This window comes from Poecilia mexicana, unplaced genomic scaffold, assembly GCF_051168715.1.
Source record: "Poecilia mexicana isolate PSO_F unplaced genomic scaffold, ASM5116871v1 scaffold_6, whole genome shotgun sequence".
Lineage (NCBI taxonomy): Eukaryota > Metazoa > Chordata > Actinopteri > Cyprinodontiformes > Poeciliidae > Poecilia > Poecilia mexicana.
The window spans coordinates 20,480,627-20,506,440 of record NW_028263375.1 but is presented as its reverse complement, the minus strand read 5'-3'; the positions used below and the strand labels follow the sequence as shown (position 1 = coordinate 20,506,440).

The 25,814-nt window shown below is 42.0% G+C and overlaps 1 protein-coding gene across 1 annotated transcript; it reads right to left on the bottom strand.

Moving 5' to 3' along the window:
* Window positions 1–1,779: 1,779 nt before the first annotated feature.
* tshz3a (teashirt zinc finger homeobox 3a) lies at window positions 1,780–24,216 on the bottom strand. Its single transcript, XM_014988909.2, has 2 exons — window positions 23,749–24,216; window positions 1,780–5,907 (listed from the first exon to the last, which is right to left on the bottom strand). Exons 1-2 carry the CDS (start codon window positions 23,786–23,788, stop codon window positions 2,609–2,611), a joined length of 3,339 nt encoding a protein of 1,112 aa, XP_014844395.2. The 5' UTR covers window positions 23,789–24,216; the 3' UTR covers window positions 1,780–2,608.
* Window positions 24,217–25,814: the final 1,598 nt, after the last annotated feature.

Here is a 25,814-nt window from a genome sequence, read left to right as displayed (position 1 = left end):
TTATTCTGCTTGTCAGATGTGAGTCATCACTGGGTTCTCCCACAACGTTTCACCAATGTATCCTAAACGTCGGAGGGCCGGGAGCAAGTCTGAGGCGGTAATGAGTTTGTGTGAGAAGACGGGGTCAGGACACAGTGTGTGTGTGTTAATTAATCTGTTCCCGGGTGGGAGGAACTGAAGCGAGATGATGAGATTTAAGAGAGTAAATGGGTGTGCTGCACTCGAGCTGTCCTCCGTTGAGTGAGTGAGCGGGGTTAGAGGCTGGGCAAATGGCCGTCACCATAGTAACCAGATAACTTCCCCGGCCTCAAGTCGCTCAGTCAGTCAGTCATGACAAGCGGAGCCTGGGAAGATCAAACAGAAAGAACATGGTGTCCCCAGGCGTCTTCAAATGAGACAGAGGTGGATGGTCACAGATTCAAGATGCAGATGTGCGTGCGCCCGCGCGCGTTTGTTTGTCCCTTCTTCGCGCCTTCTGAAAAACTGTTTTAAAACTCCTCATTACATGGCACCGAGCCTGAATTGTGACTACTCTGATGGCATCAACACCTGCCAGTAATGTCGTTAGATCCAAAAGCCTGCATTGAGGGAATAGCACCTGTCTTTGCATCCTGCACCACTGTCAGCTCGTCTCAGCGCGCATATATAGGATCCACTTTATTTTTTCCAAGGGACAGTCGTGGAGTCCAGGTGTGTGCCAGATCTGCTGTCTGTGCCCAGGGCTCCTGATGGCTTCCAAGCCCCCGTGGTAATCAGCCCACTCTGCCTGCTGTTGGAGCCCGCCTGCCTCCTCCTCCTCCTCCAGTGGCTCGTTTCAGAAACATCTGGTGGTTTACATGCAGCACACACCACCTGCCAGACGCCTTGCAGGCAGTGGCACCACTTGCACCTCTAGAGTCTGCCCCGCTATAACGACAACACAGATATCACCAGGAATACGGAAAGGACTGTGGCTCTACGCGCTGTGGCGTATTTTTGAGCTCCTTCACTGCACATCTGCAGATGTAACCTTGGGATGCAAAAGGTCATCTAAATCCCATCGTGGCTTTGTGTGGCAATGAAGAAAAATTAGATTCATTTTGAATACAAGGCCTTGCAAACGCATTCCCACCACTTACAACCACAAACCTCAACGTGTTATATTGAGATGTGAACGGGTCAAAACAAAGTAGGACTGCATTGTGAACTGGAAGTAAACTGTGCATGGTTTTCAAAGAAAAAGTAAAAGGTTTTCTACCTCAACTGTGATCAGCTTAAATGAACTCGCTAAAAGAAGAAGAAGAAAAAAAAAAGAGAAACAGCATGATGCAGCCACCGCCATGTTTTGCTGCACTCATGGTGTGTTCAGTTTGATGTGTGGTGTTAAATTTTCTGCAAAACATTTCTTGAGTGGAGGTTGTTTAGACATGAGATGTGACTACTGAAGGCGACTTATTGCACTGGGTTTTATGTGAGGGAACCAGACTGGCAAAAAAAAAAAAAATGCAAGCCACATTTTTAATTTTTTATTTGTAAAAATGCTGAAGGATTGATTATGTATTTCCCTTTCATAATCATGCACTATTTGAGTTTCTCTATCACATCCCAATAAAACAAATTGAAGTTTATGGCTGTAACATGAAATAAATGTGGATAATCTTTATTCTTTTGATAGGCACTGCAATGCATCGTATTTTCATAACTAGGTTGCAACTGTTAATAATTGCACTGCTCTAAAACTTGAATTGTTAATTAAAAGTAGTATGCAATTTAACCTGGTTAATAAGCATGAAACAAACATTTTTTTCAGCAGTTAATTCAGTTTAATAATAGAAGCACAAGGCATCAACATATCTGTATTGTGTCTTTTTATATCAAATAACATTTATAAAACTATTGTGCAAAACAGTGTCCTTTTAATCTTCAAAGGCTCTGCACCAGTGGATAGTCATAGTCCTCTTAAATTAGGAAATATAACAAGTATGCATAATTTAAACAGCAAATTGTAAGCTTACACAATATATGTACATTTTTACACAGACCTGGATTTTAAGTGCTCCCTACTCAGTAATGATGAATAAGGCAGATTTTACAATCAGCAAATATAATTGATAACAATACAAAAGTGATGATTCTGCTGTTTGGCAGATCCTTTTAAGGAGCTTAACCCAGGAATTTGGCTGCTTTAAGGTGTTAAAAATGCTTAATCTGAAAGGGAACTTTTAACTTTTGACAAGACAGGACTGTACAAATGTAACAGTAAAACATGCAGTCTACCACCAGGTCAAATTCTTACTTCCAAAATACAAAATAAATACATTATGTTTTATAGGTTTCAAGTCAACTGCTTTTCTTTTTGTTGCGTTCTTACACATTTATGAAGGTGAACGCAGACAGAGGAAGCCATATATCTTTGAGCTACAGTATACTTTGATGTGAAATAAATGTCTTGAAATATAAAGAAATGTTTGTAGGCCAAACTAAGGTAAACACATTGTGCTAACCTTTTTAAACACTAGTTAATGGTGTCTTCATGTGTTATCCAACATTTTGGAGATTCTTTTTAAGTGTTTTGTTTTTAGCAGTCTTTTTACATACATTTTCCAGTATGTCTAGTGCTACAAGTAATTTAGTGTTTCTCTAGTTCACAAACATATAGCAGATGGTCCTCTGGAGACTTTCCATGGCTCTTGCTGAGGTGAAGCTTGATGGCGTGCTTAGTGGCGAACTTACGGACACAGAGCTGGCAGCTGAACACAGCTCCATTACTGCTGCAGTCATCGGGAGATTGTGGCAAAAGGAAGGAATCCAGGGGCGCTACTTTCTCAGTGAGAGTGTTTGTGTCCCTTGCAGTCTGTTTGGGAGATAGCTTGGCCAGATCCCTGACTCTGAAGCCCAGATGGGCTTCCAGGTGGCCCACGTACGCTGTTGGGGTCCGGATCTGAGAGGCACAGTCACTACAAAAGAATATCGGCTGACCAGAGTCAAGGTTCTTGAGGAACTTGGTTCTGCCCGTTCTCCTCAGTTGGTACTTGACGTTAGCCAACCAGTGACTGATGGTGGTCATTGAGAGACCTGTGAAGCGAGATATGTGCATTCTTTCCTGCGGGTTGAGATCATTGATTATATACTTCCCCTCTGAAGTCTGCCTCAGGCTGGAGGCAAACTGGGCCTGCAGGAGAAGGAGGTGCTGCGGGTTCCAGTTGGAGTGACGACCCTTACGTTTGTGGCCATGCAGAGACGCATCGTCCTCATCTTGTGTAGTGCCTACGACCTCGATTTTTTCGGTTGCACGGGACCGCGAAGGAGGCTTTGTGACAGGGTGAGATTGCGTCAGGTTTCTAAGCATGTCTGAGATATCTGACAATGCATTCTCGTGCAGAGGGCTGCTGGACGTGTAGGGAGACACAACTGTTAGCTTCGCAGGAGTAACAAGCGAGATGGGGGAGACAGAGGAGCCGGTAGAGGAGGGTGTTAAGGGGCCTGATCCCAGAGAACCTCCTTTATCATTTTTACCTTTAGTGAGGTCAATAGGCTGGTCATCACTGGGCTGGCAAAAACTATTATCGACAACACTTTCTGGTTTTTTGGTCTGCAACGGGGAAGCAGCCACTGCGGCCTTCTCAGTCATGCTCTGGCTGAGCCTGGAAAGCAGGCTAAGGGGATCTTGATTTGGCAAAGAGGGTTTGGCTGCTTTCCCCAAATGAATGTTCATTACGGACTGAAGAGCACTTAGTGGGTTGACAAAGGGCTGTTCGGGAGGAGTGTGACCGGTGATAATGGCGGTGCTGCATCTTAGTGTGGAAGCAAGGGGAGATTTAATTGCTGAGTCCCTCTTGGGTTCTGTTGCTGGGGATGCCCTGTCACTATGGCTCCCCCTGTCACTATTGGCTGGAGTAACTTCCCTCCATTCTCGAGGTGAGTCAGCCTCTCCTCCCTTGTGTGATTCTCCAGCCTCGCTGCTACAAGGGGACAGCTGGTTCTCCCTCTTTGGAGACAACTGCTTCACCCTTTGCTCCACCTTTGCTACTTTTTCTGTCACCTTTTTCACTAAATCTTCCATTGCTTGAAAGTTGTTGGTGGGAAAGGGGGAAGAGTGACTTAGTGGAGGGGAAATAAGAGGCTGGTTTTTAGCATAAGATGACAAAGCCCCATCCCCTCCGTTGAACAAGAACTTCATCTGTGAATTCTTTTCTATGTTGCCCTGCTGAAGCTTAAGGGCACTGGGGAACTGGTAGGCTGCATGTATGCTAGGGTAGCCACCCCAGCTTGGATTCCCGCTCTGTGCCTTATTGATCGCTGAAGTCACAGTGTTTTCCAGTGATTTTAGGATATCGATACCTCCTTTAGGGCTCTCCTTCAGATCATCCTCTGTAAGATAATTATACTTTGAAATGCCATATTTTTCCTCTCCCTCAGTGTCTTCCTCTTTCCCAACAGTAGCCATGACTTGCTTTTCATTTATATCAGTCTCTGGTTTGGTGCACTCCTCCTCAACCTCCTCTTTCTTGATCTCTTTCAGAGGAGGGGAGGTGGCTGGAGTTGTGTTGGTTGGAACAGGTGGAGGAGAGAAGGTGGAGGGTGCAAGTGGAACGGACTGGACCTTTTGATCAGTAGGTGTGGTGACCCGCCCAGGACTAGGGGAGGTGGCCTCAGGAACTGCTTTAATTCTCTTACCGACCGAGCTGGACACCCTCAGGTAATGTCCAGTCACCATCATGTGAGTCCTCAGCTCTTGGAGTGTGTTATAAGAGCTGCCACACTCCATGCATTTGAGGATCTGGAGTTTATTAGACTCAAACTGCCAAGAATAGCTGGCACCGTTCTGGTGGCTGTATCGGTGGTTAGAATTAGCATAAGGGCTGGAGGACGGTTTCTGTGAGGGTTCACTCTGATCTGCTTTGGCTTTGGGGGTTCCTTCTCTCGATCGTGAAGAGGTGAGGTCCAAACCCACAAGTCCCCTTTTCTTAGAGGACATGATTTTGGCTGCCACTGGGGCCACTGGCTCCTTCAGAGGCACTTTCTGGTAGTGTTTGGTCTTAATCATATGGACACTGAGATCTTGGAGTGATTCAAAGGAATGGCCGCAATACATACATTTCAAAACCTTCTGGGCATCCTCTTTTCCTTCCATCTCCAGCAGGGACCTCTTACGGGGTTTGGACCAGCGCTTTGAACCGCTCCCTGTTTTGTCCTGGTTGTCGTCTCGGTAGTGGCCTGTGTCGTTCATGTGAACGGTCAGCTCCACCAAAGTGTCATAAGCTGCACTACAGCCCTTACAGCGAAACTTGCTAGCCCCAGTGAAGATGGAGCCAAACAGCTTTGGATTTTGCCTGTGAAGCTGGACTGTACTAAAGAGGCTCGGCTCAGAAGGAGCAGGGTGACGGCTCTGAGGAGGGTGTTGTTGTAGGGTCTTTGCTACTGCAGACTGATGCCAGTCAAAGCTGCTGCTGCTGCAGCTGCTGCTGCTGCTAGTGCTGTTGCTGCGGGCTGGCTTCTCTGTCGAAGCCACGGACTGTGTCTGAAGTTGTGTGGAGTTCAAGTTCAGTGGTGACCACAAAGGGCTGGTCAGGAAACTTGAGTAGATAGCCTTCATTTGTTCTAATGTATCCATGCCTATGGGAGGCGTTTTGGCATTGGGGTTCAAAGATGCTGGGACCAAGTTGGATTCTGCTTTTCTGGATGGACTCTCAAAGTCTGAGAGGCGATCACTGGCTTCACTTGCATGTGACTCACTGTCCATCTCTTGTCCTGAGAGCTCTGTGGCCTCAGCTGATTCCTGGTCACATGCCTGCTCCTTGGCAGTCCCTACACTTTGCTCCACAAATTCCTCTTTCATGGGAAGGTCATCATCCTGCGGTACTGACGGCTGTTCTCCTGCTTCGGCTTCCTCCACAATCTGCTCTGCCAGCTCCTCGGGAGAGTAAGCTGCAAGGAGAATGGAGACAAAGGGAGAAGGAATAAGATGAGTTAAATTGCAGGGAGAGTACATGCTATGTTAGAATAACTGGAGAAAAAGTTTCCCTGCAATGTGTGCCCGAGGACTCCCAGGGATAAATGAGCCATCTGTGTGGGAGCCTTTAAAGCTGAGCTGAGAAATTACAGTCATCCCATTTCACCTCATCAACCGTTGAGGTGTTATTTTCCTCTAGGCGAGCCTGTATTTATATACTACCCCAGCCACATGGAACTTATGCCTCCCCTCTTTACACTCCTTCTATTGGAGGAAAACAAAAAAAGAAATATCTTGGCAAAAACATAATGCACCATTTTATTTATCTCAGGGCACAACAGCTTGAAATGAAAACTAAATCTGAAATTAATGAAGCCCAATCTCACTGTGGCATTCTCCTCTGGGGTAATAAATGAGTTGGATCAACCTCCATCTGTCAGTTAATATGTCTGACGCCTCTTCATCTGCCTTCTCTCTGATTACACACAAATGCAGACTGACGCCCGCATGAACACAGTCAAAAAGGATTTTTCTAAAAAAAAAAAAGTCGAAGCGAGAGGGATGTCAAAATTTTTGTCGATTACATTTTGATAGGTTAACTAGATAACCCACTGTGTTAAGCGGACTGAAGTCATACAGTACAGGTTTTTTAAAATAAAAGGATGAAATTTGAAAAATGAAAAAATAAATTTAGATTTCAAGCAAGAAGTCAGCAGGCCTGGTACTTTGATGTTTTAAAAAGTTACGATTTCAAAAAGAGTAAGATTTTCCACCATAGAGTTCACATGACTTAAAGTCCTTTTTAATTAGGTGCCATAAATATGTAGCTTTGCATCTACTCAAAGTCACAATAATACATTTTTAGAGTGCTATCATTATAACTGTAAGAACACAATATTTTGTAACAGTATGAAAACTTGAGGGTTTTCATAAAATTAGACCATTTTATTGTCTGTTTTAGGATTTTAGATAGATACCAGGTTAAAGAGAAATGCTAATATAGTTTTTTTCATACCGTGAAGATATTACACAGGAGTTGAGAAAAAGGATTGTTGACCTGAAAATAAGCGGCTTGTCAGTTTGCATGTCAATGACCAGTGCGCTCACGAGGAGAGATAAGTGTGCGCATGTGTCCGCAAATAAGCGCACCTCATACAAACAAACACGCACAGATTCCCGTGTTTCCCGTGGCGACAGGTCTACGCGTCTAACGCCAACTCAGCCACTACTCGCCCCCGAGGCCCCTCTACCTCATTTCCTGACAGTCTCACTCAGAAAACCGCTCAAGTTGGGAAAAAAAAACAAATAATCTGAAAATAGTGGATGGCCTGTGGACAGGTCTGAGGCCGTTTGGACAATATTGTAAACTAAGACAAATGCTAGGGAGGGGGAAAAAAAAACCCTGGATATGGACTCAGATGGTTTGATCAGCTACACAGTTGAGCTTAAACAGGCGCACACACACACAAACACAAATACACTATGTGACTAAATCTTTCATGCCCTCCCCTCCACCCCCACACACATTTCCAGTCTAAACAAAAATGTCATAGCTGAAATAACTCTCATTTCCAGTGCTAACAGCCAATCTCAAGGCAGCCATGCGGCTGGCGCTGGTCTGATTTGGACCCCGGGGGCACAGTCAGCAGGCAGCCCCACCGTGAGGCCAGCCTAATGGAGACCTGGCAGGTGCGACCCACTCTCCGTCCTCCCGGAGATTTGGTTTGTCACTGGGTATCCATTACCTGCCATTCTCCGCTGATAGGCCCCGACAGCCCTGATCAAAAGATGTCGTCGGGCCCCAGTCCGCTTGGCAGTCAGTGGCATGTCGTTTGTAAAAAGGGCCAAGCAGGGTGTAAATAAAATGACATGATCACTTCCCCGGCCCCTCATGTTCTGGACACAATTATGATAATGCGGACGTGGAGAGAAGGGGAAGAAGGGGAGGGGTGGAAGAACGGAGAAGGGGTGAAGAGGTAAACTGCTCGCGCTCAGAGAAACGTACAAGGGATATGTCTCCCTGCAAATAGAGTTCAGCTGCCGCCCTCATTGCTCTCACTTTACTTTTCCTTCTAATGTTTATAAAAACAAAATTGAGGAAGGTTGGGTTGTTGTGTCCTCAAAAGCTGGTCACAAATGTCAGCTAGCATTAAAATAGCTTGGTATATTGCTAGACATTTGATTTATTTGAACAAAAGTTGAAAAGAAACTTTTTTTTTTTTTTACTGGAATCTTTTTGACCCAAGAAAGGCGCATTATATAAACCTTCAATCCCAACTGCAATATTAGTGAATGCAATATCACAATCTCAATGGACGACTTGGAATATTTGGTAAGTTATTAAACAGAAATTGTCATGGATTCACAATCTGTATATCTGGTTAGTTGGGTGGACTTAAACAACTCTTAATTCCCACACCTGATGTATATTTTTAGACACTAAAGCTCATGTAGTGGAGTAGGGATCTTGTGCAAGGATAGATTGTAAACAGCATCATAGCCGTTTTCAGCAATAATATCACAATCATAAACTTTTCTAACATACTTGATCATGACCACTAACTAGCTAGTCAGAAACTCAGTTCCAGGTCTGTGTAAATGGCATATACAAGTGCCAAATGGTCATGTTGAAAACACCCTTTGGTGTGGATATTGTTACATAGTGAAGAGCTCACAAACTGACCTATTTACAGTTTCAGTGAGGTTGTTAAAACCAACGAGTTTTAAGGAGAGGAAGCACTAAGATGTTAGAAACTATTTTAAACAAAAATCTTTTTTTTTCCTACAAAATGCATGTAGCCCACTGAAATGTGAGGAACAAGAGAGCGAGAAAAAACTAGACCAGATTACAGGTTCATCTGAGCAGAATTCAGCAAAGTTGGCCTGCATTGTCTTTTTAAGCTTTCAATCTTTGTCTGCTTTGAAACACGGTGGATCTGAATAATGTGAAAATTTTCTTGAAAACTCAGCACTGGAGCAAGAGTCTATCGTTTTGAGGGAACACACTCTGAAACTGCCGTTTTGCTAATGCTAATAGTGCTAAACACAGCTTAAAATGTGTTTTTGTTTTAAAATAATAGAATTGTGTTTTAGGACCAGACAAAGCATTATACAAACCCCAGACTGAAAATACGCGCAAGGTTAAATCGTGATGAGTGCATTTCTGAATTTCATTATCATATTCCACGTGAAACCTTGTAGGCACATTCTGAAACCACTTTAACTTCCATCTTTGTGTGGAAATTGTTTTAAATTTAAAGACAATAGGGTTATTGAAGAGCGGGCAGCACTGAAGGTAGGGAGAGAGAGAAGTCCAAAAAGACCAGCAATAAAAACCTTTAGAGTCAAACCGTGCTCCCAGGCAATTTAAAATGCAAAACAAAAACCATTATGTCTGAGCACTATCTGTTAATTTAATCCCCAATGACTGATAATCCATCACACAGGGCGACAACCACATCCAATTATTCTCCCTGCCTTGACTGACAACAGAGGTGATTTATCAAGCTAATAAAAGGTGATGGGAATATAGAGGCTCTCTTAGAATAAATTATGAATATTCTGAATACAACAATACTCTTGGTTGCAGCCCATAAGTGATATCTAAGCATATGGGGCAAGCCGCTTTCAGAATCTTCCTGGTGGTTGTTTATATGTGTGGGTGTGAGAAAGGGAAAAAAAGAAAGCAAGAATGTGTGGCGGGTTCTTGTAATGATAAACTGAGCTGATGCCATGGTGGTGGGGGATAGGGGTGGGGTAGTGGTGGCAAGAATCATTAGGTTCACTGAATGATTCCTTTGGGGTGGGGTGGGGTAAGAATGGTAGGAGGTGCACTTTCATGCAATCAACATCTCCGTCGCCGCTCGCAGAAAAAAGAAAAGGCAACAACAAATTCACGCGAAACACAAAAGCTGCGGGAAAATGGAAGTCTCGTGTTCAGAGGCACACGGCTCAACCTCAAATACATGCCAAGTAATTATAAACAAAGTTAGTCAGTTATATCACCCCCCGCCCCCACTTCCATACACATTCACACACAAACTCACTCGAACATGCACGTAGATGCAAGTGATGAGGAAAGACAGTGACATCTTGGCATGCAGGAAGCATTCCTGTGGAGTATCATTTTCATAAACATAAGGGCCGCAGACGAGGAGGGAGAGATCATCTGATAGAAATACTGCAGTGCTGCTCTGACGACCAGGAACAACAGAGAGGGCAGGGGGTGGGGGTGATTAGGCAGGAAGGTGCTGTGGCTGTCCCTGACATGGAGGCTTTCAGCGTCTGTCTCCTTCTCTCTGTCATATTGGGATTTCGCTTCAAGGGTTGCTGGAAGTCTTAAACTCTGCCGTTGCTGTGTCTTAAACCGGTCCTTGTGTGATTAAAGAAAATCCCACATGGCATCTTGGAGAAGAAATCTGCACACTTGTGATGCATCTCATCCTCGTAAAAGAAAAAAAAAATCCAAAACACACATCTGCAAACTTTTAACTTTCCAAAACAAATTAATACTATATTTACCACACCATCACTAAATATCCTTTTTTCCCTTTATTTTTTGAAAATCGTCTTGATGACCAAGAGGAATGTTCCACAGCTGGGGAAACAGTCTGGGGAGGCAGATCACACCCTACAGAAGCAGGGTAAACAGGATGTGTCCATAAGAAACTGTACCTGCATCTGACCCTCGTAGCTAAATGATTGCTTGGTCAAAAACACAACCTTGCCTGAGGCAACATAAATAACAAAAAGGGTTGTCCTTTGTGCGATAGATACAATCTTTCATTTTTACAGCTTTTTCCTCCCTAAGAAAGGTTTGGCTGGTTCGAGCAACATATTTATTAAAAAAAAAAAAAAAAGTGCTTAAAATAGCTGTACTACATATAAAAGCAGCACTTGTTATGAATATACCAATGTCTTTAAAAAAAAAACATAAAATAATATTTTCAATTAATAAACTGATGAGGTACACAGAGAAATCAGCTAAGTGCAGAACCTGTTGGTTTAAAATGTAATCAGACCTGACGATGACAACTCAAAAAAAGTGATACTTTCTGAATCGGTGAACACACCACATGAAGGACGTACCATCTCATAATAATAACACTTTTCAGTCTGTGTGTATGTGTGTGCTACTATTGTGAAAAAATGGCTCACGCATTGCTTTCTTTTGTTATCAACGAGAAGATTAAAAGTTAAGTCAAAGAAAGCATTAAAGTGCGAGAAGCAATTGAAAAGGAAACTGCATTCTGATTAATTTAATTCAGGCAGCGAGAAAGTAAGAGGGAACAAGACTTTTAGCAGATAACAGGATAACAGGAAGGCTGAATACAGTACAATACAGCTGCTCTGTTTAATTTTTTAGTGCTTATGAAACCTGCTGCGAATACATTTATGAAGATATAGACATGAAGACTACTGTTTTAGCCACACTACCATTTCTAGAATGGACATTTTTAACATCTTAAGGGACAGCACTAAGATGTTAAAAATGTCCATTCCATCATCCCTTGATCTATGTCTTAAAAAATGTGTGAACTTTGTGTTGCCTCTGCTTCTTTAAGTAATGACCAATAATGGAAAGAGATAAAGAATAACAATATTTTGGAGCAACCTTAGTTTCTAAAAGCAATTGGAATTGGCTGAAATTAGTATTCCTGGGTCGAAGCTTTAGAAACATTGGCGATCAGAAATGAGTCTTAGAAAGTACAAAAGTACTATTTTTACAAACAGAGCACAATGTTACTGTACAAGTAATGTCAGTCGGTTGCATAAGTGTACGTTTCTGGAGTCTAGACAGAAAACTGGGAGTAGTCCCACTAGGTGTTCCCTTTGAGCTGACATTAGAAGAACAGCAGCAACAATAAAACCAAACACCTAGCAAGAAAAAAATAACACGTCTTCTGGATGATGTGAAGCTATTTTAAAGGGGATATGGTTTATTATTGCTTGTCATCAAAAGAAAAGAAGAAATTAGCTTCTTTTGGGATATTTATTCATTTGTCGATCAGTACTCTCAAAAGACTAACTCTGAAAGAAGTACCATAACTAAAACTACCACAGCATGACATATCTGTCTTGACATGCGTACAATATTTCAGCTGGACGTTGAATGCCTTGAACCAACACCAGTCCTCTGTGGGGGGCCCTTACTGGCAGGAAATGGCTCAGGAACATTACAGGACAGGAAGCCACCTCACTCTCAATCAAATGAAAAACAAAAAGAAATCTGCTTTGTAGTTTCTTCTCAAGTTTCTTAGCTGTCTAAAACTCTTTAAATAGATTAGAAAAATTTAGTCTAAAACAACCCCATTCTGTCAAAACAGGAGCAGATCAGTAACATACCTAAAATGCCTTTCCCTTGTACACATGTGTCAAAGTAACACACTCAATCAAACTTAGGTCTCTCCTTCTTTTCCCTTTGATCCCTTCAAGCTGGCTTTAAGTCCCACGAGAAAAACTGTAACAGGTGATCTGTGGCCACTTTAAAAATTAATATGTTCTGACATAAGTCGCTTTTTTAGAGATGACCAGGAGAACGGCGCCCCTCTCCTTTTTATAGGTTCTCAGCTCATAACTCTGCGACAGTATTCAGCTTTTACATGCAGTGTTGTTCCAGGCAATCATGGATGTCTTTGTCGGGTTTTATTTGTGTGCATTCCCTACCCCCTGATGGCACTGTGAATACATTGTGTCCGCCAATTGTAGTGCAGGATGTGTGATATGGGAGATGGGAAAAACAGAGAGATCATTCTGGCCCCAGGCGAAGCTTAGGGCTGAACCTTGTCAGTGCGCATAGTGAGAAGAGAGAGAGAGAGAGAGCGAACAAGCGAATGGATTCAACCCTCAGCTGGTTGTTGTGTTATGGCTGGACCTCAAAGCTGCCAGCTGCACACACAGACCCCCACGACCTGAAAATGTATCCAGTTTATCTGACAGGAGACAAGTCACGAACACATATAGGCCTCCTGGTACTTACTCCAACACAGAGGAGGAGGAGGTCACGGAACGCATCCGGCCCCAGTTTGAAGCAGCCACAATAAGTGATAAAATATAATGGAAACAAACACAAAATCTGCACAACCTTCTTCCACAGGTGCACAAACAAGGCCATCGATATAGCGACTAAAAGAGAAGGCAACATATTGCTGTGATACTCTATCTTTGACAAAAATGTGTTCCGTCTTGCCGCCTCTCTCTTTGTGCGCTTTTCCCAAGCATTTCTAGGTCAAATCTCTGTGAGGTTTCAAACCGGTATGCATTTTTATTTAATTTTTATAATGTAGCTTATTAGAAATGATAACTGACAAAAAAATCTGATCTGATATAAACAGAGAGAGTTAAGACTATTTCATAAAGATATATAGAGAAAGAGATTTAGATAGATCTTAGCCATCTCTTTTCAAATACACAAACTATCTTAAAACACCCGCAATCACTGGAAAACAAATCATTCCGAGTTTGATCAGTTTATATATATTTCAGTATTCACACTTGACCCAATCTAAGGTGATTGGATTGCATTGTTTAAATGCACACCACAGGGGCGATACATGTTTCAATAACTACCCAAGAAAATGAGCAGTCCAAGTGCACCAGCACTTCTAGCTGTGATGTGTAAAATTTGTAGAAAAGTAAGGAGGAGATTCCTAAGTAAGAGCATACCAGGTAAGCTTTGATGAGTACCACAGGACCTGCATGATTTTTTGGGATTTTTATTTAATGCATGTACAAGATTCCTGCCTCGGGCAAATGATTCAGAGTGCAACCTGAACCAGGATGCGGACACTAATGGTAAAAATCCTAACAAATTGTAAAGCATTAACGTAAACACCTTGAAAAATTAAGCTGGCAAACTTGAATGTTTCCTTGTAGCTCAAATTACACTGCATGCAATGAAAAGGCTGTGGGAAAAGTAAAGCCTGTGGGTTTGCTCCATCAGCAGTTGTGATGTTTAGCTTGTTTTGCCACCAACAGTGTTTTATCGTTTAAACTAGGCTTGTTTAAAACCGGCCTGATCTCCTCCTGCCTGTGCTCTAAGCCGAGAGCAGGAAGTTGTAAAACTGTCTGAAGCAAAACTGTTACAACAGGACACACAGGAATCAGACTCACATTACCGTTGTTCTGATATGGAGTCAGACAAGACGCACAAAGAAAATATCTATGACTACAATTTAAACTAACAAGGGAAAAAAAAAATCTTTTCCCGTCCTGCCAGACGTCCAATAGAGCTTATTGGAAGAAATTAAAGAGACCTCTATAAGTCAGTTGTTGTTCATCGTGTAAAGTGTCTAAGACATTGTCAAACTTTAATACTTGTACAATAAAAGAATCTCAGTTAAATTGTTCAAGGAAAACTAAACGAATTCCAAAAACAACAGATTTCTAAACACATCAAAATTAAGAAAAGAAAAAAAACAGGCTAGGCTTTTAAAAACATTAATTAAAAAGGTTAAAACTGGATATGAAATCATGGTCTATAGTCTATAGCTGATGAGTTTCTGCAAGTGTCCAAATCCAAAAAGGTTCTGAGGGGAGTTCGGCTTTGCAGATGACCGGCTTCTTCTGCTAAAAAAAAAATAAAAAAACCTGGAAGTTAAATGAGCGCTACGTTCAAAGCTGGATCTTGGGCCAACAAAAGGTCGTGAGAGGAGAGAATAAACTTGGGTTGAGGAGCAGGACAACTAAATCCCTCCTACAACACACAGCTGCTGCCATGATCGCCTAGCAACGAGGAGGTGATGGACGCAAGCTGAAGATGGATGGTCACCATAAATCACTGTAGTGTGTGGGAGGAGGACAACGTAGAAGGCAGAGAAAGGGAACAAGGAGAGGACAAAAAACAAAACATTCTTTTCCTTCACTTTTCTTTCAGAACAGCGGAGCTAACCTTGCCTTGACCTTTTAACTGTACTTTCAAATCAAATATCTTTCTGAATCGGACGGTTCTTGGGATTTTTCTAGAAAAAACTACATGGAAACGTACAGATAATTGTGTCACTTCCACTGGATGTTTATAAAAATGTACACCTGCAAAAATACCCTTTACTTCTCCATTAGACACAACAATGGATCATGTGCCGGTTATCAAGGTATCCTAAGATTTAAAAAAAAAGTTTAATAATCACTAGATATTAATTTTATTGAGATGCTGACGCAAAGAGAATTTTTTTTTGCCGTTGTGCAGAGTGTAGAGTAATGCTGGGTAATGTACCACCATCCCTAACCTATTGATGTGCACTGCTTTATTAGTACAACGTAATTCATTTTGAATCAGCTTAGTCATTTTAAGTTCTTTTAGTTTTAGACTAATTTCAGTCTAAAACCAAAGTTTATCAATCGGCTACAGATATCTGGGTTAAAATTGATATATGGCCTAAAAGTGATTTTGAACACTGTTTTTACATGTTTATTAAAAGTGTAAACATATACCTGTTTTAACCAAGAATGACATGGCCTCTGATTTACTGACATCTGTACTCGTAGACCTAGACCAGCATACTTCATGATGCGTCGAACTTGAATTTTCTCTTCGTTTTGAGCAGTCTGGTGTCATTGCTGTCATATTCCTTCGTCAATCCGAGTCAAACAAAGCCCTCTTACAGTTCTGGGTTATGGTTACTGGGTTTATTCTAGACCAAATAAAAAGGTCTACACCAGTCAGACTTAACATTGACTCTTGTCTAAATCAGGTCCTTTTTGTAGCCTCAAGACTGAAAGAAGGTCTAGTCCTCGGTGTGACTGTAATAATCAATTGTTCAACAACAGCAGGAATGATTGTTGTTTATCAACCCACGAGAATCCAATACCAGCCAACGCCAGATTTGACCAACTTTTTAAAAGATGATTATAATGACCGCCTATCTTTCATAAAGCAACCCCTCAGGCAAAGCAATCTGGGTAGTGTAGTTGCGGGATAAACATCCCTGGGCTATCTGATTATGGCTTACTGCTGCGGCACTGGTGTCTAGTAACACTCAGAGAGCGCTCAGCCATCCATCACACAGTGAGTGTCTGTCTCAGGCTTTCCACCCTGCTTCTTCTCGTCCTGGCTCTCCAGTTACAGCCATACACGGCCGGCCTAAATAATATTCTTCATGATAAATGGCGCTATAAGCCTGGTATCCATCATTAATCTGATTTTTAAAGAAGCATCCATCTTGGAGAGAGCCTGTTAGGGCCACGGGAGAGCAGAGCAGCCCGGGTTCATTTAAAGGCCAGGCTGCTGCATGAGTGATACCTGTCAGCCCTATTCATCAGGGAGCAGTGCACACACATTAAACATTGACGCCATATGGCCTCATGTGCGCACACACACACGCACACACACACACGCGCACACACACGCATATCTGCGGTACTTCTCTCCGTGTGTGTCTTTTGTACATATATTATGAGTAAACAACACTTTCACATTTGTCGGACTTGTACACCGACAAAACATATTTCTCCCCTTTATTGAGACATCTTGTGACGTGTCATGGAAGAACATTCTGTCACTCATCAAGACGCAGCTCAGTGTAACTCAATCCTTCCTGTCATCTGAAAAAAATCTCCCCCTCCCAAACACTCCTCCTCGAGGGTTTCAGGAGAACTCACTCTTTCCTGGAAAATCACTCACGCGCATACAAACAAAAGTTTATCTCTCACTTTCCCAACTCTACACCTCACTCTCCGTTCCTTAACTTTTAGGACTGTTTTTTGTTTTTTTTTTGGTTTCTTTCAGTCCAATCCCTGTCTTGTTTTTCCTCTTTCTTTCTCTCCCTCCTTGCCCCCTATCCACCTCCATTCTGTGTGTATCTGGTAAAGCCTGTTTGATAAATGACACACGTCACCGTGTCAGAAGCGAAGGGTGGGTCAGTGATAAATGACTCTGTTGAAAAGGAAATCGGCTCTCTGGCATGGCCGGCCTATTCTCCTCGTGGATTGGGTTTCAGGACCCCTAAAGAACGGAGCAGCTCAGGTTCCCCGAAAAAAAAAAAAAAAGCACACATCCCACCAGCTCTCTCACTTCTTAGAGGAAAAAGGTGGGTGGGTGGGTTGGTGGGGCTGTGGGGATCCAGCCTGTCCCAATTGTCGCCACAGTGCAGCTGCATCCATCACAAGAGCGGTGGGACTATTTTTACAAAGCCTCCGAGTCGGTGCCAAGACAGCAGTCTCTGCTGAAAACCTCAGCTGAAAGCACACTGAAAGCTGAAAGGGAAGAGCGACTGGCTAACAGTTTTCTATTTGTGACACTACTACACCACTTACACTCCTCTCTGAGAGCCCAACCCTACGGCTTGACATCTGCCAAGTGTGTGTTAAAAAGGAGAGAAGGCCCATTTTACCGCCCCCACTCCCCCACCACCACTGCCTCCTCCTCTTCCTCTTCCCCCTCCCCCCCTCGTGCCCTTCTTCTTTTTTTCTGCTAAAGTCTCTCTTTCAGTCACTTGCTGGCAGGGTGGCACTGTTATCATTACACAGGCAGGATTTATGGAGTAGAGGCCCGCAGTTAAAAACAAAAAAAGGCATCTGTCAATACCTGTGGGAAACACTTCGTCAGCCATCCTCCTCCTTTCACTGGTGCTCACAGCCTCATTAGGTATGCACTTATCAGACACATAGATCACAGACGTGACTTAACTTCAACGGAATCCGTCTGCAGGACCTTTCATTAGCAACAAGGCCTGCAAGGCCAAACCACTTGCCTCGCTCTAACACCTGCAAACAAGCAGAGGCAAATTGTTGTTGGAGTTCTCAGACGGTACTGGTGCAACATGTCAACCAGCAATTATGTCCAAACTGTGGCTCCCCTGCTGCTTCCGTAAGGACACGCTTTTCACACTTAAGCAGGAAGGCAGACACATATGAAAGAGGAATAACAGTTTTCACCTGCTTTGTGACCCAGACACAACATGTATGCAGGCATCTGTAACACGGGTTGTAAAGGTTTGCATCATCACTAGTGCCAGATATGTGCGAGCCGGTTAGCGGTTCTAATGAAGTTTTGAAAAGTTCCCGTCTCCAGAAAAAGCAGAAATAGAGTAACGCAGGGTTGCCCCACTCCCACCTATTACTCAGCTGGTTGATAGAAGATTCTTGCTTTGATAGAAGGCGAATTTAGCTGTGCATAAACATGTTCCAGTTATGGAAAAAAAAAAAAAAACACACAAAATCATGATGTGTAAACTAACTGTAAGAATGCCAGACATCACTCTTTAATTAGTCAGCACTGTTTTAACATTTCAACTTGAAAGACATGAGTGGTATGTCTGGTACATGCTCATCCAATAAACAGGATAATCTGAGCTTGGGTTTATTTTATGAAGAACTTGAAAAGCTACATTTTCTGGAAAAAACCCCCCCAAAAAAACCCACTTGAACTATAGTAACATTAGTGGTGATTATTTTATGTATTTGTTAAAGTTTATGAATCAAAACATATTTTTTTTACAAATTACATTGTTGCATCATTTTAAATAATTAATGCTACATTATTGTAGCCACTGTAGGAATATGACTGCTTATAAACCACAAAATACAATTTTATGTTATTTTTAAAAGAATATGTTTTTGGCTCTAGTTGCCTTTATTGTACACTTAATGCAGCAAACGGCCCAAAAGCAGGACACATGGTGTGTGCACTCAACCAACTGAGCCATCCATCGCCCTACTTTACATGTAACGGTAAATGTAGGTTATTGTATCATTTAGCGTTAACGTGAAAAAGAATGACATTAATACATTTTACTAAAAAATAATTAATAGTGTTTGTGACTCCTACTTTTGCTGCTTGAGAAAAAAATAGACTGTTGGCTACATGAGTTACCGTAAATGCTGATAGATTTGAAAACATGACTGAATGCCGGCCGCATGGTGAAACAGTCTGTTGCACACTTGGTTTGCAGCAAGAAGGTCCTGGATTCAAAACCCGACCGAGGGTCTTCCTGCATGCAACTGGTTGACGATTCATTGGAACAACACAAGTTCTCCACGCGTGTGTGTGGGTTCGCTGTATTCTGTCTTCCTCTCAGTGTCTGTTAGGTTAATTTACAGTCAATCTGCCATAGGTGTGTCACTTAGGTGTGACTGTATTTGTGCTTGGTTGTTGGGTGCTGTGTTGCCCTGTGATGGACCGGCGACTTGCCCAAGGTATACTTCTTGCCCAATGACAACTACAGATAGACCCCATCCTCTATGACCCTACACAGACAAGCTGGAATAGAAAATGGATGGCTGGATAATTGAACACAATTATTGTGGGCAGCTAAGTGGTGCCGTTATACTAATTGAAGTAACAAATGTACTAAAGCCACACATTTTACAGTAGGCAGGTCTTGGTTTTAGAGCAGTACCTGCATTTGTGAGGCTCTGACGGTGTCAAGTGATATTACTTTAATAGTCGTTGCATAAAACACAGCAATGTCTCATAATAACATTTTAATACTACATATCACATCCCTTCCATAAAATTGTAGTATTCTTACCTAGGATTATAAAATTGTAAGGATGTCATAAGTGCCCATGCCTGGTGTTAACACTGCATATCAGGCTGTCACAAACTAACCGGGCATGTGCTGTTCTTATGTTGCACTAGTGACGCGCTAAGACAAACAGATGGAGTGACAGAAAACTTAAAGCCCACAGGTTTCACAGGATTAAGGCCAGACTCCAACAGATACACTACAGTCATGATGCCTTTCATGGATAGAACCAAATCACACACACACACATGCACACACCTACACACACACGAACACAGACCCCCGCGAAATGAGTATAAGTGCCAATTTAGATGCACACTCACATCTACAGCTATAAAGGACGGGTGCCAATCTGCCCGCTGCATCCCTGACCATGAAGAAACAGGAAACTGTTGTGGGATGTTAACAATTTTCAAAATCACAGAAACAAAGCTTTTGAAGCTTCTGATAGAAAATGAGGCGGGTTATAATACAGAGCTATTTGTAAACATACCCAGTTAAGACAGTGTGTAAAGAACATTAACAAACTATCTGGCAGTTTCCACTTAAATTCAAAGTGAGTTGCAGAAAAGTGTTTCAGCGTAGAAATATACATTTTTTTCTGCATGGTAGGTTTTTATCACAACCAAGCCTCACACTTTAAACATTAGCATGAATAAACCATTTTTATAGCTGTAAGTATGAATGGACTAAAAGTTACAAGTTTAAAACGTCATGACATCATAACCTCTATGATCCACTATCGTACTGCAGCTATTGTGTAACGTCATTTTAATGTCATATCAGAGAAATTGGCTGTAGTTTTCTCTGACTATCTGAAGCATAAAGTAAAGCATTGTTGTGCCTCTTCACCTGTTGCTGGGCACTGGCAGTCAGCTGGCTGGAAAAACAGCCTAACACTTTTCCCTCCCCTTCAAAAATGATTGATTTAGTGCCCAAATATTCACAGGAAAAAAAGAAACTTAACTCATAAGGCACTGTGTAAAAATCACAACAGACACTATACAAGCAGCCTGACTACTTATGCAGCAAATGTTAACGTGTCACATTTGTGTTACTCTAGAGAGCAGGAAAAACTCCTTAATTTAAATGCTATTTGTAGTCTTTGCATTAAAATTACAAAAAAAATGAATGTTATAAATTCTGATGGTATTTTCTCAGTCATATACATATATACACACACACACACACACACACGGTTTATTAAACTAAATCATCCGAAAGGGAGAGAAGATTTATAACTTTTAATTTTAACTATATATATATAAACATCTTCAACGTGCTTCTGACAAATGAGGACTTCATTTTTTGCAGTATGTGTTCAGTATGTCAAAACAAATTGCATTAACCTATGTTGGCAGGTTCCTATATATATATATATATATATATATATATATATATATATATATATATATATATATATATATATATATATATATATATATATATATATATATAAGAAAACTGAAGACGAGTACCAATTGGATTGAATGATTTGCATTTAGATACTGTATCTTAGCAAGCAATGCAGTCTTCCATCTGTCACAACATACCCCGTCTATTGGTTGAGGTTTAACTTTAACCTGTGGCTCCTTTCAGTGATGTAAAAAAATATCAAACACATGCTAAAATACATGAAGTCCTCATTTGTCGCAAGCACGTTAAAGGTGCTAAAAATAAATATTTGAAATAAAAAGTTTTAGTTCACATCCCGTTCTTCGCTACGTCTCGGGCGGTTTAGTTGAATATCCAAGTCTTTGCCTACTTGTCATAAAGCTGCTGCTGCTGCTGGCTTCCTGTTAAGTCAACAGAGTAATGCTTTAGCTGATTCAACGGCTTCAGGCCCTGAACTCGAGGTAAAGCTGATCGCCCGCCACAAAGGAAGGCGTCCTGCGTTTCTACAGTCGGGAAAAACTCTCCCCCTCCCATGTTCTCTCGGCTGTTTACGTGGCCAGCCGCCCTCGGTTGTTAAGAGCACTCAGACCTGACCCAGGTACGCAGGCCCATTTGTCACCTGCAGCAGAAAATTGAGTTACAGCACAACCAAAGGCGAGCAGCTCTGTGTAATATCAAGTTGATTACATCAAAGTGGTGGCAAACCTCATTGGGCTGGGCACCCCGAGCTTGTCATCTCCAATCACAGGGCCTGTCAGGACTCCATCAGCCTCACGGCTAATTGGACCAACGCTAATGAAGCAGGCAAAACAAGTTTTCTACTGTGGAGGGAGAAGCCCTCTCAGACAGGAAAGAGAAAGAGGGAGAAGCTGTGTGTTTGCGTGCGTGCGTGTGAGTGTGTGTGTGTGTTTGAGAGACAATGAGCGAGCAAAGCTGAATGTGTGTGTATGTGTTGTTGGGGCGTGTGTAGATTTTTCATGCAAGTCTCAAGGTTGCAGTGGGCTGACTCTCCCCCTAAGTCCCTAATCAAGGCCCATCATCTGTCATCCTTTTCTTTGCTCTCTCTATCACCATCCTCTGTGCTGCAATCAATTCATCATCACCCTTTGTGTGCCACTGAACAGTTGACAACTTTATAACTTGCAGCTGCACGGGCTGACTGACAGGGGTGGAAGGGGAGCATGAAAAAATGAAGAAATGAATAGATGAATGAATGAACAAAGAAGCGTGGTTGCAGGGAGAAAAAGTTGTTTTCTAAAAACACAAAACGATCTATATTACAGCCTTTTATTCTCTTTCGTCAACAGAGAAACAGCAGCAGTGCGGAGGGGAGGAGAGAGTGGAGAGCAGAGGAGGACATGATGAAGAAGAAGAAGAAGAAGAAGAAGAAGAAGAAGAAGAAGAAGAAGAAGAAGAAGAAGAAGAAGAAGAAGAAGAAGAAGAAGAAAGAAAAAAAAAACATCCTTCTCACTGATCTGAAATCAGAAAGCTTTCAGTCATTCTTTATGTGCTCCCCGCGGCCACTCTGAGCCAGTGAGCATGTACATTAGGGCTGGGGCATTTTGATGAAATAAAAGCCCAGGCCAGCTTATGGCTAAACAGAATGGGAGCACTCACTCAGCCTGTCTCTGATTGACCATTAAAGCCATTGATGAATGGGCCTGTCAGGGGAGAGACAATTAAATCAAACATGAAACAAAGCCGTTGTGACGGCCCAGTCTGACAGAGCAAACCCATTCCTCCCCTCCATTACATAGCACACGGCTCCTTTTACAACCCCTAACCCACTCCTCCCGCCTCCTCTACCCACTGTATGCCTGTTACTGTGAGTGTTCAAAGTGAACAAGTGAGTGTGATGTGCACTTTTTTTTTTTTGAAGCGTGTGTATGATTTCTTACTATGAAATCACTTTGCCCTCCCCCTACCCCCACCCCCCGCCCCACTTCCCTCCCATTCTTCCACTTTTCATGAGTCACTTCATCATCATTGATACAAACTGAGCATGCTTGTATTTGTTACATTGTTAGAACCTTCGCTGCTTATAATACCTTCTCGGGACAAGTTACCATGGAGCCCCAAATATTCAGCGGCTCATCATTTTTTTTTAGAGTCAAACTGTGGATTGTGTTTGGGGATGGTGCTGCGACTAGGTGCAAATGAGGTTACGAAAATGACAGGAATTCAATGGGAAGTTCCAATAAGGACAAAAACACGAACCGGTGTGCGTGCGTGTCACCGTGAGTAAGTAAAAAGTACACAGGCCCTTTCAAAGTGGTCTAAACGTGACGTCACGGGCCCGCAGCACATGGTTGGAAGTGATTTTCTGATGCAAATCGGGAAGGATCAGATCAAAGCCGCATGACAGCCAATCAATCAACCGTCAAATCAGACATGGCAACTGTCGATTGTGGCTCCTTCCAGCCCACGAAACTCCCATTGTCCGCACGCGGATTGTTTATCTTTTCCCAAAATGAGGGAGAGAGAGAGAGAGAGAGAGTGAGAGAGAGAGAGAGAAAAAACCCTTTGAGGTACATTTTCCTCATCTTCTCTCACCGCATGAAAGAAGTTATGCACTTCCACCAAAATGCGCACGAAGCTCCATGCTCCGCTTTATGACACGCCTCAAACAATCACCATCAAACATAACGCTCTTACCGAATATAAATGCATAGTTCTGAGTTGTAAATAGGTGGCGAAACTTTCCGGCAGCATATCTATCCGAGTTGCAGCACAGAAACGCATAACGCTATGCTTAAAACTGTTTATCCGCTTTGAGGAAAAAGGTCGGTGACAGCCTTTATGAGCTTTCACAACAGTGGCCAAAAGTGCCAGGGCGCATCGTCAGACAGAGCAAAAGCCATAAAGTGGAAACGGAAATGCAGTGACTGTTAAGTGAGCCTTACAAAACATCGTAGACCTGGTATTAGGCGCTTTTATATAGTTGGATCCACATACCTGCTGCGCGCTTCGGCGCTTCTTGTTTCCTCCGTGGCATTTTTTGGGTGGCGATTTCCTCCAAAAGTCTTCTTTTTCGGTTATTTTTCTTATTCTTTCATACAGCTACCTCCTCGCCGTATCCGGGAAGATCCACCTCTAATCAGAAAAAGATTTATGCCTTCGTGTTGTAGACTGCACAACATCGGAGAGTCCGACAGGAAGGGAAACTAAAAATCATCGCAGCCAGAAGGAAGGGAATGTAAAACGAGGGGAATAAATACACCTGGAAGCGGATCATAGGTGTTTGTTTGTTGTTGTTGTTGTTGTGATCATTCGGAGCGAACGCGATCAGAATGTCAGCGGTGATAGCCAGCGTCCACCTCGGCTGCCTGGTCTGGCAACAGACAAAGTTGAGGGATAAGAGAGATGATCGCGTCACTCACAGCGGGAGAATGGGCAAACCCACCGCTCCGTTAACTCTTTACTTCTCAGAGAGGGGCGGACACCTCGCACAGGCGTCCACCTACCTCTGACTTCATGCGATCAGCAGCTCAAACTGTTAGTTTAAGACGCACAGCAGAAGGAGTGCTGCAAAAACACCAACTATCTAGACCATTTTATTTTCTGCATGGACTCAGTAAAAATGCAGTTGCAGGTCACATTTGTTAGGTTATTTTTAAGTTGCATTGCCATGCGGGAAGACGCTGCAGATTTAAAAAAAATATATATGTATAAATATATTTTTTTTTATTTTCTATATTTTTTATATCCTAGAAAAATTTATATATATATATATATATATATATATATATATATATATATATATATATATATATATATATATATATGCTAAAAAAAATATAATAATAAAAAAAATTGAAATTATTTAAACAGATTTTCCCAATACCCATGATATCCAAAGAGGACTTATTTAGGGTGCTCATCTGGTTTTGCAGACATGGGTTACAATGTATTTAGTCCAGATGTATTGCCAAGAAAACCAGGGGGGGAATCTACATGGGCCTACATGAACAATAGCTTGAAACTGACCACAGTGACCCCCTAGAAAGGTCAACCTGTAAAAGGCTTAGTAGGTGCAGATATTAGAGTTTCTAAGACAGTATAAGGCAAGCAAAACAAAACAAAACAAAACAACAAAAAATGATGGTGGAATCCAACAGAATACAAACGAATTACATGATAATGGACATTGAAGCATGAACACTTTCTAAAGGTGCTTTTTTTTCCTGAGTTTTGATGCATTTAATGAATAATACGAACAGGAAGAGTAGTACCTGCTGGTCGCTAATTGGAGCTCGTTTCTCAAACCTTAACTTTACGGGGTCATTTATTGCACATGCTGATCCCTTTTCCATAATTCATATTTGAAAACAAAACGCTTCACCTTTAATATATGTCAGGTTTTCAGTCATTCCCATGCACCTTAATGCAATTAGCCTTTTATTTCCATTCTTTCATTCCTAATAATGCTAATTACTCCTTTGTTTTGTTGCTGTTTTGTTCTGGCATTAGCATATCATTGATGAAAGCAAAATTAATGTTTCTGCTGGATTAAAAAAAATGATTAACAACACAACCGCTGAGAAATTGCGTATCATTACATTCATGGAGTACAAAAGCTTCACTTTAAGATCAATGAAACATAGTTTATTCAAACACTTAAACCTAATAGTTGATAGGAATTGTGGGGGAAAAATATTTCATGAACTCTGTTAAGAAATCCAGTTGAAAAATCGTTGATGTTCCACCCTTTAGTAGCAAAACGTAGAAGGCAAGAAATAAAAAATAGAAGCTATGTATAATCTGAGGTGGTCCAACGGTTGTACATTACTGTATTGTTGTAATAAACTGTAACATGCTCCAAAACACAAACCACATCTTTAAAATGGGAAGCTAAATGTCCGAGCCAGATCTCAAGAAACTCATCCATGCATTCATATTTCGTCAAATGAATTACTGCAGAAATCTCTTCATGTGTCTCCTTAAAAAGTCAGTCAGAGGTGCAGCTGATTCAGAACGCTGCTGCTCACATTCTCACTCAAAGTTGAAAAATTGAGTACGGG

Excerpts from the sequence above, each read along its gene's own strand:
- tshz3a (XM_014988909.2), bottom strand. The coding sequence starts at position 23,788 with ATGCCACGGAGGAAACAAGAAGCGCCGAAGCGCGCAGCAG. Across the intron at positions 5,908-23,748 it reads AGCGCCGAAGCGCGCAGCAG|CTTACTCTCCCGAGGAGCTG; the intron begins GTATGTGGATCC and ends TTCTCCTTGCAG.